This window comes from Lipotes vexillifer, unplaced genomic scaffold (genome assembly GCF_000442215.2).
Source record: "Lipotes vexillifer unplaced genomic scaffold, Lipotes_vexillifer_v1.1 scaffold408, whole genome shotgun sequence".
NCBI classification, from domain to species: Eukaryota; Metazoa; Chordata; class Mammalia; order Artiodactyla; family Lipotidae; genus Lipotes; species Lipotes vexillifer.
This window is the reverse complement of record NW_006787469.1, coordinates 2,755,176-2,765,681: the sequence shown is the minus strand read 5'-3', so window position 1 is coordinate 2,765,681 and position 10,506 is coordinate 2,755,176. Positions and strand designations below refer to the sequence as shown.

General features: G+C 47.9%; 1 protein-coding gene across 1 annotated transcript in view; it reads right to left on the bottom strand.

The window, feature by feature from the left end:
• Window positions 1-7,291, bottom strand: part of SRP14 (signal recognition particle 14) — a 10,643-nt gene extending 3,352 nt beyond the window's left edge. The window contains exon 1 of the mRNA XM_007460207.1: window positions 7,286-7,291. Coding sequence (XP_007460269.1) covers window positions 7,286-7,291 — 6 coding nt within the window. The remainder of the gene's footprint in view (window positions 1-7,285) is intronic.
• Between the last annotated feature and the right edge of the window lie 3,215 nt (window positions 7,292-10,506).

Below are 10,506 nucleotides of genomic sequence, written 5' to 3'. Positions count from 1 at the left end.
TCAATTATAAACCCCAAAGCCGTTAGAGCCGGAAGTTTCACCCGGGCTGGGCGGGACTTCCGCTATTAGGTTTCAGCTCTCTTCCACCCAATCCCTGCTTCCGCCCTCTGCCCGCCCGCCCCGCCCCGCGCCTGCGCTCTGGGGCGCCCTACAGTCCCGGGAAGGCCACGACCCGGAGGCGCTTGGGCTGTGCGCGATATCACAGACAAGCAAATACTCTAACCCAAGCAGTGGGAGAGAGTGAGAGCACAGGAGGGATCTGATGGAAACCTATAGTTGTGTATATTCAGCTGTGCTGTTGTTCCGTGCTTCAGTTTCCTCAACCTATAATAATAGTATCCACTTTACTGTGTGGTTTTGAAGAGCAAATGAACTTATATTAAACACTACAACAGTGCCTGGCTCATAGAGGGTGCTCGATAACGTTAGCTGTTGTTTTCATGACCACTGTCATTGTAATAAGTTCCCATGGCGGGAACTCTCCATGAGTTCCCCCTGAACTCTCCCTCTTCTCTGACCAGGCTGGGTGGCCCCAGCTCTAGCAAGAGGGCCTGGAGCCATGTCTCAGTTTCAGCTCTGGGTTCAGTCTGGAGACCTGGGGTGTAGGCCCTGCTCTGCCAGTAGCCATCTTGAACCCTAGGTCTTGGAAAAGTCAAGCATGAAATCATGCAATGGGTTTTCACTGAGGGTCTCTTAGCCTATGCCAGGCACTGTTATAGGAGAGGGGGCTACAGCAGGATACAAGTTTCTGGTTTCCTGAAACTTGGGTTAAAGGAGTAGTGAGGAAATAAACAGTAAACTAGTAAGTATAGCTTCAGATAAAGAGTGCTCTGCGGAAAACTAAACAGGATGATACAAATGAGAGTGACAGGGGGACTACTTTAGGCTGGGGTCAGGGAAATCCCTCTAAAGAGGAGAACTTTGAGCTGAAAGCTAAAGGGACTAGCCATTCAAAAATCTGGGAACAGAGTGTTCCAGACACAGGGAATGGCTAGAACAAGGGCCCCAATGGGGAAACAAGTTGCCCCATGTCCACAAGGCTTGGGGGTGGGGTGGAGGTGGCATGTGGAAGGAGGGGTGAAGGAGTATGGAGAGCTTGGAGAGGTATCCACCGACCAGGTCATATAGGGCCGATGGCCCTGGTAAATTTGGATTTTGTTCCAAATACAAAGAAAAGCTTCTTGGTAAGGAAGTTCTAAACAGAACGGTGACAATCCAATTTAGCTTTTTTAAAGATCCTCAGGCTGTGGTGTAGATAAGGTATTGTAGAGACAAGGCAGGAAATGGGGAGACCAATTAAAGCGTTGTATTAGCTTTCTATTGCTATTGTCAGCTTCCAAATCTGACAAACTTAGTGGCTTAAAACAACATGAATTTATTCTTTTACAGGTCTGGAGGGCAGAAGTCTAAAATCAATGTCTGCAGGGCTGCATTCCATCGGCAAGCTTCAGGGGAAAAATCTGTTTCCTTGCCCTTCTAGAAGCCACCTGCCTTTCTTGGCTCGTTACCCCTTCCTCACATCATTACCACCTCTTGCTTCCATTGTCACATCTCCTACTACTGACTTTGATCCTCCTGCCTCCCTCTTATAAGAACCTTGTGGTTATATTGGACCTTCTTGGATAATCCAGAATGATCTCCCCATCTCAAGATCCTTAATTTAATCACAAAGTCCTTTAAACATGTAAGGTAACATAGTCACAGGTTCCAGGTATTGCGACATAGATATCTTGGTGAAGGGTTGGGGGCTACCACAGAAGTTATTGCAAAAGTCCAGGTGCTAGCAACATTTGCGATCAGGTTAGTGTATACTTTGAAGGTAGAGTCAACAGGACTCGTACTCAACTGGCTGTGGACATTAAGAGGAAAAGAGAAATCGGAGGTGACTCATAGGTTTTTGAATTTGAGCAATTGGGTGGATGGTGGTGCCATTTACTAAGATAGGAAAGACATGAGAAGTAAATAGTTTTATAAGAAGATGAAAAGAGTTTTTTTGGTCTTGTAATATCTGAGATGCCTATTACATATCCAAGTGGAACTATTAAGTAAGCAAGTGCATATACAAGTTTGGAGCTCAGCGGAAAGGTAAAAGTTATAACTACAAACTGGGGAGTCATCTTCATATGCCCATGGAACTAGCACAGACTGAAACGGTCTGGTGAAAACTCCTCCTATAGGGTTGCCAGCAGAAGACTACCCTGCAATGACTACCACTATGAATAGCCTCTAAAGAGCCCTGGGCCTTGGTCTCACTAGCTCAGAAGTCAGAGTCCTAGTTGCAAGCCCCAGATTGGCCAATCCTAGATCATATGCTTGAGCCCAAGTCCTGGGGTAGGTGAGGGAGTGATCCTCTGATCCTTTTATAGTCCTTGCCTTTCACCAAGACCCACACAACAGAGGATGACAAACAGGTACAGATCCTGGAGAACCAAAAGCCACAAGATAATCAGGGTGCTGGACATTTGGAAGAAAGTGTGAAATCATCAGAGACTGAACATATTTAAGATGTGTTGTCAGACTGCCAGGGAATCTGAGGGCTCACTTGATATTTATGGTCATGAATTTAAGTGAAACCAATTACAGAGTTGTGTGATCCAAAGGTTGGCCTAAATGATGACCGTTGTGCTCTAAGCCTCTATCATTCATTGAACATTGACCAATGTCCTTTAGAGCCATGGGCTTGGTACTGGCGATACCAGGGTGAAGGAAATGGCCCTGTGCTCAAGGAGCACAGAGCCTGGAGGCCATGATTCATCTGGGGCCTTGTCAGGATTAGCCCTCAATGTGGACACATCTCACTGCTTCCCATGGGCTCAGTCACACCTCAGTTCCACACAAAAATCAACAGTCATGCCAGCCACCCTGTGTGATACCTCAAGGCCATCTCATGACAGAATAAGCCACTCTAGTAAAAGAAATACACAAGTCTGCCAGTTTTAGCATCACACATGGCCCAGTACAATTCAACTACTGACAGAATGTTCTTTGGGCTTTTTCTGTGGGAAGTGATTAAGAGCACCTGTTCTGTAGTTCAATGCATCTGGGTTCAGATGCCACCTCTGCTACTTATGTGACCTCAGGCAACCTCTCAAAGTCTAAATCTCTTTATCAGCAAAATGGCAATAATAATAGTTCACAGATGTTATAAAGAGTTTGTATTTAAGACCCTTAACGCTTGCTCAAATATGGTAAACATGGATACTTAAAATTAAATTAATTAAAATTAGATTTAAAAAAACATTCAGGGAGACGAAGAGGGAAGAGATATGGGAACATATGTATAACTGATTCACTTTGTTATAAAGCAGAAACTAACACACCATTGTAAAGCAATTATACCCCAATAAAGATGTTAAAAAAAAAAAGATTAAAGGAACTTCTGCCTTGTAAAATACATATTACAAGGAAGTAACGTTTTTAATATTGTAAAAAAAACAAAAAAAAAACACATTCAATTCTTTAGTCTCACTAGCCACATTTCAAGGACCCAGTAGCCCCGTGTGGGTTGGATAGTGCAGATATAGAGCATTTCCATCAGCACAGATTCTATTGGACAGCAATACGTGGCTGGCATTGAGGCTGACATGTAATAAATGCTCAATAAAGAGTAATAAACAGTGCTATCATTTATAATAATATATAAATTCCATCATTTGGACACCACCATCTTGATTTCTGCCGTTATCCAAATACCACCTGCACAGTTAACACGTTTCAGTTGACTCGTTTTATACTTAAGTTTATTTAATATCATTATCATAAATGGAAAACCAGTATTTCTGCCATAAATAAAAGAATGATAAAAAGAAGTACTATGAAACAAAATAATGTGGCTACACTTTAAAATTTTAGATTTAAAAATTAAAAACAATGAATAAAAGCAACAAGGAAGTGAATCAATTTATAAAAATATACATCTGAAAATAAATTCCCTGATAAGAAAAAATGGAATTGTTTATATCAGTCAGGAGTAAAGTTAGCTCAGTGAACAAAGATACTGAAAGTCTCTGTCAATAAGATGTGGTTAAATTCTTTTTTTTAAATTAATTAATTAATTTATTTTTAGCTGTGTTGGGTTGTTGCTGCACACAGGCTTTCTCTAGCTGTAGTAAGCGGGGGCTATCCTTTGTGTGGTGCGCGGGCTTCTCAACGTAGTGGCTTCGAATTTTGTTGCGGAGCACGGGCTCTACGCCCGTGGCTCCCGTGTCCCCTGCATTGGCAGGTGGATTCTTAACCACTGCGCCACCAGGGAAGTCCCCAAGATGTTGTTAAATTCTAATGTTGGGCTTCCCTGGTGGCGCAGTGGTTGGGAGTCCGCCTGCCGATGCAGGGGACACGGCTTCATGCCCCGGTCCGGGAAGATCCCACGTGCCGCGGAGCGGCCGGGCCCGTGAGCCATGGCCAATGAGCCTGCGCGTCCGGAGCCTGTGCTCCGCAACGGGAGAGGCCACAACAGTGAGAGGCCCGCGTACCGCAAAAAAAAAAAAAAACAAACAAACAAAATCTAATGTTGTCAAGCACTTGAAATCCTACCTTGCTATCAGGTTGGTGGCTTTTGGTGCCTGGAGCAGAAGAGTACGTGCAGCAGGCAGCTGGGTCACTGTCTCCCAGCCACGCGGCCCACACAGCTCCCGGCTCCTTCTCCCTCACCCCAGGAGACCTGGGGAATGGAAAATGGCCCCCAAATCTCCTCCCTCATCTGGGCCTTCAGCAAAGGGCTGGGCAGAACCAAGGGCAACACAGAGCCCCTCAGCCCACAGCACCGGCATCTACCTGAGCCCAAGTGCAGGGCCACTACCGGAAGGCCTGGGAGAAAAAAACACCCAGTACTCCTCAGCCGTAGTGTCCTGCTCATACCACCCAAAGCTCTCCCTCCCAAATGCTGTGGTCACACGTGTCCACCATTTAGTTTATTAGCTTTTAATTAGAGCTATAGGGTTTGAAGTAGGATCAAGGGTCTGATTTATTTACAGCTGCAGCCACTCTAATGCAATCAAGCTATGCAGTACCTGGAACATAGGGTGATGGTTATAAACACAGATGCTGCATCCTAGTTGCCTGGGTTCGACCCCCAGGTCTACCTCTCCTTGTCTAAGCAACCGGAGGCAAATTACCTGTTACCCCTGTTAAAAGATAATTAAAAATATTAAAAGGTGAAATCATGACTCTCATACACATATTCAAGGTCTATTTACCTTATCATTAATGAGGGAACCAGGTAGATGCTACAAGTCATTCAAAGGAGACTCCAAAGAGCAGACACATATATGGAACAGGAATATTGAGATCAACTTCTAAACGGAAGCAAACTGACTTTTCCACAAGAGGAGACTGCTGTCCCTCGAACAAACAGAATTTGAGTATCCATAGACAGGAATCATTGCATTGCCATCAGTTCTGTACAATTAAGAATTGCAAACAAGCTGAAAGGCAATGAAAGGCTCTAATCAGATAGCACAGAGGATGTGCTCTAAACACTGCCAAGTTTTCCATTGGAAACACCCACTAATCTTTTTTTGCTTATTCCAAATCTACTTAAATACTTTTGTGCCTCAATTTCCTCATAAAATGGAGATGTAATCCAAGAGCCTCCCTTACTGTATCGTGGGAAGGAGGAAATGAGCTAAGGTGTGCATTATTGTGCCCTAGTCACTGGACTGCAGTTGGCTGTTCCCCTCTCCTGTTTGTCAAGGTATAACAGATTTATTCTACAGAAGCAGATCATGACATCAAGCATGGATCAGTGCCCATCTTGTCAGATACTGTGCTGGTTTGACGGTTTCCAGTTTCTGAGGGGGACGACACCTCAGGTTCTGATCTGCCTCACTGTATGTAGCCCAGTGTGCTGACTTTAAGATCAGCTAAGGATGAAGAAAGGAGGGAAGGTATCAGCAAAATGCAGCAGAAAATGGTGTTGGGTGGGTTTGGGTTCAGGGTGACAGGCGTGAGGTTCTAAGGCCAGGGAGCCCTCCTGAGTCTTGGGAGGTGGTTAGGTCTGGTGGAGACATCTGAGAGAAGGCAGAGGGATGGCCAGAGGGAGGTGTCCACACATATCCTAGAAGTGTTCTAGAAGTCTGGGTCCCCAGAGAGAGAGAATAACCTCCTGATCGCCATGGCAACACATTCCCTGGGCTGAATACAACCAGACGCTTGGAACTACCAGTTCCTTTATTCTTTCGGTCAGTCAATCAACAAATGTTCACTGTGTGTCTTCTTGGGAGACTCAGTCCTCCAGGGACTTCTGCCCCTGCCTGTGCCCCCAGGATGTAGTCCTGGATTCAGTGTCCTGGAGAGACAGCACGAGAGCACTGGACTCGGTGTCAGGGGCCCTGGGTTTGCTGCTGGTCCCTTACTTTGTGTGGGACCTTTATAGAGGCACCTATCTATAGTTTCCTCTGTGTAGTACCTACCTCGAAGTGTTGTTTTCAGGTTTCAATGAGATAATCCATGTAAAGCGCTCACAGTAAATGCCCAATAGATGTATTTAATTTTTTTTTTCATTATCATGTTAAGGACTTAGACTAGATTGCCGAAGTCTCTTCCACGAACAAATTTATGAGCTACTGCTTCTGTCCCCCCAGCCCCACCTGAGAGCCCTAGGGAAATGTCCAGAGCCCATGAGTGCCAGTGGTTAGCACTGGCCTTCCCCTTGCTCATGGCGAGGTAGGGAAAGTAGGCAGTGCCACTAGGCCCCTCTCCAGGCAGGCACCTCAGGAGTGGGAGTGCCCCGCTGGGCCCTGCCTGCAGCATTCCTCGGGGCCGGCAGGGGACGCCCTGACCTTGTCAGACAAGTGCGGCCGCAGGCAGCCCTAGCCTTCCCAGGTCTTGTCCCATGACCTTAGACCATAAAAATATCCAAGATTTTTAACATCATTTTTCAGAATCACTTCTGCTGAGGCTAGGAGTTTCTCTGTAATGGACATTATCATTCATTCAATCACTGAACATAGACTAAACGAGCACCCACTCATGCCGGCACTGTTCTAGGTGCTGGGGTCACGGGAAGTGGACCGAGTTCTGTGTTAGAGGAGAGACTCCTTTTTTCTCATATAATACCTGGCTTATATTTATTGAGAAATGACTAGTGCCAGGTTCACTTCTGGTTGCTTTAACTATATTCTCTCTTGAACCCTCCTAGTAGTCTGGTGAGGTGAATGTTGTTTGACGTCCACTTTCTGGCAGAAGACGCTGAGGCACCAAGAGGTGGAAAGGTGTGCCTTGGTCACACCCCCAGTAAGAGGTGGAGTGGAGATCTGAACCTGGGCCCACGGACTTCAGAGCCAACCGCCATGCTTCGCTGTCCCTGACAGAGAGAGGAACAGGCAAATGGCGCAGGCTGAGGGCAGCCCAGACTAGAGGCAGGGCTTTCAGATGTCCAAAAATGTGGTGGGAAAGGGGTAGGAGACGGTGAGAAGGGAGGGAAGTCAGAAAAGAGGCCAGCTCTGGGCACAGTAGAAAAACCTGGGGCTCTGCTCTCCACCTGTCATCTTTCCCCTCCTCCCTCCCAAGCCCCTGTCCCCCACCCCACCTCCATCCCCCAACCCAGGAAAAATCCTGCCTCCTGGGTTCTCAATTCTTGGACTCTAGGACCAATTCAGCATCTTCCGGCTGTGCTTCTGAAGAAAAGTCACTTCTTTAATCCCTATGAGCCTCCATTTACTCAACTGTAAAATGGGAATATTCTGGTCACACTGCTTTGATGGAGTGGTACGTGAGAAAGCACGACAGAAAGGCCGGTTTCACTGTTATTTTCCCCTCCTACTCAAGCAGTGCCCTGAGTACAAGCTTTCGGTCCTCCGAAACACCTTCCCCTCCACCCACACCAAACTCCAGTCTCTCACTAACCTCAGCTAGCTGTGCAGAGGCCATCCATCTGGTAGCTAAATCATGTTAATATGTTCATGACAGATGGTTAGATACATCACACTCACTCCACTTTTTTTGTTTGTTTGTTTTTGTTTTTTTGCGGTCCCTCCTACTCAAGCAGTGCCCTGAGTACAAGCTTTCGGTCCTCCGAAACACCTTCCCCTCCACCCACACCAAACTCCAGTCTCTCACTAACCTCAGCTAGCTGTGCAGAGGCCATCCATCTGGTAGCTAAATCATGTTAATATGTTCATGACAGATGGTTAGATACATCACACTCACTCCACTTTTTTTGTTTGTTTGTTTTTGTTTTTGTTTTTTGCGGTACGCAGGCCTCTCACTGCTGTGGCCTCTCCCGTTGCGGAGCACAGGCTCCGGACGCTCAGGCTCAGCGGCCATGGCTCACGGCCCCAGCCTCTCCGTGGCATGTGGGATCTTCCCGGACTGGGGCACGAACCTGTGTCCCCTGCATCGGCAGGCGGACTCTCAACCACTGCGCCACCAGGGAAGCCCTCACTCCACTTTTGGAGGCAACTTAGGCAATATTAAACAAAGAAAAGACTCTAATGGTGGGATTTCAGGTGCTGTGGCTCTGGGGAGCTTCAAAGAAATTCCCAGTACCCCACAGACTACACCCCATTGGCACCTTGTCCCCCCTTGTCTGGAAGGTCAGCCATGTATAGAATTGGGTGGTGGCACTCATGAAACACATGTGAGCTTTAGCAAGGTCTCCCCTTCTCATCGATGGTTTCCTTCCTTGCTGAACCTCAGGAAGGCGAGGGCCACCACACCCCAGGTTGTACGAGGAGAAACTGAGACCAAGAAAAGCAGGCGTGGTTATCGCTCAAGTCGTCTCAGGCAGCCTAGAGGTCTGGGGTGTGAAGAACGCTGTCCTCTTCCTGCCTTCCTCCTCCCCCTACTTTTAACAGTTTAGTGCGTGGGAGAAGGGGTCCCTTTATTCATGATGATTAGGGATCCCAAATTTTTAAATTTCCTGCCTGGAATTGAAGGACAGGAAATTATGTAGCCAGAGTTTCTGTACAAATTACCCAGGTGTCCTAACTCCCCAAAGTAACAGATGCTCTTCATCTCTTGGCCTCTGTCATCATTCATCCTTGATTGTCCAGGGAAGCCCACTCTGAGAGACCAGCAGTTGCAGATTTATATGGGGAAAACTAGACAGACATAGTGAACAGACTCCCCGCCAGACCAGAGCCAAGTCCTGGTAATAACATCAATGAATCACTGACTTCAGTGAGTCATAATATCAAGCTTCGAGAGGCCTGCAAGATCTTTCTAGCCTGATGCTTTACCTTCTAGTTAGTCACAAGTAAGAAAACTGAGTGAGGCCCAGAGAGGGAAAGTGACTTGCCCAAGGTCACAAAGCTCATAATGGCAGAGCAGAGGCTGGAAACCCTGAGCCCCAGGCCCATGCACTTTCCACTGCCCTTCACACCCCTCTGAATGTCCCACGTAGCTGTCGGGGAGGCATAGGGCCCTCTCGATTAGCCAAGGGCAGCTCAGGCTGTCTCCTAGCAGACAGGCTCAGTGTCAAGCTCAGGCCTCCCTTGGGAAAGGAAGAGCCTGGGGACCATCTTCACACCCCGGGTGCCAGGAATTGAGTTGGAGCCTGTAGGAGGCGGCTTCCTGCTTGGCCCTCATCCAAGGCCATTTCACAATGGGGGGAAGAGTGCTGGGCTGAGAGTGCGAGGTTAGTGCTCCCTCCACCCCTACCCCAGCCCCTCTAAGACCCCCTGGGGACAATGAGCTAGTCCCTAGGGAGATGGAGGCTGGAGAGCCCATACTGGGGGTGTTCTGAGCGGTGCCCTGAGGTGGATAGCGGCCTCCTTGCAGGCGCCCACCACTCTCCCCTTTCCCTGGCAATCTACCTGCAAGCGTTCACACTGGGGGAATCCTGTGTAGACGGGAGGTGGTCCACTCAGGCCAGCCCCGTAATACTTTCATTATTAGTCAGAGGGGAATCTGGAAGCAAGCTTGGAGAGGGGCAAGGCCTTGGGCAGCTTCCCATAATGAGCCATCATGACTACCGGGCAGAAAATTCCGGGCAGGGAAGCCCAGGTTGTCCTTCTCATTCTGCTCCCCACACGCCCCAGTCTGGGGTGACTGCGGTTCACACAGGAACCAGGACAGAGACGTTGGGACATTCAACGAGGATTTATTGTGTCCCTACCACAGGGTCAGCTCTGAGCTCAGCTCTGTAAGGGATCTTGTCTGAAATAGGAGGCAGTGGTTAGGGACCCAAATTCTCCTGTCTTTAAGTCTTAAAGAGGAGACAAAACAAACCCAGGTGAAATGTCAAACCACAAAACAAGGCAGTGTGAGGTTGGGGCCCACACGCTCATAATGGACGGTCCAGTATGGCCAATGGTGGGGCAGGGGTGTCACCATGCACAAGGACGAGGGGACCCGGAGAACAGGGAGAAGTTGGCTTTACGGGGATGGTGGGAAAGTCTTCCTGATGGGAAAGGTGAGGCGAGGCAGGAGTGAACATGCACATTCAGGGGATGGGATCCCGTTTACACAGAATGAGGCTGGAAGTGTGCCTGGCCCTGGGCCGCTTCCTTCCTCTGAGCTCTCACTCCTTGAACCTGGTCTTCCTCTGTATCCACAGAGGATACA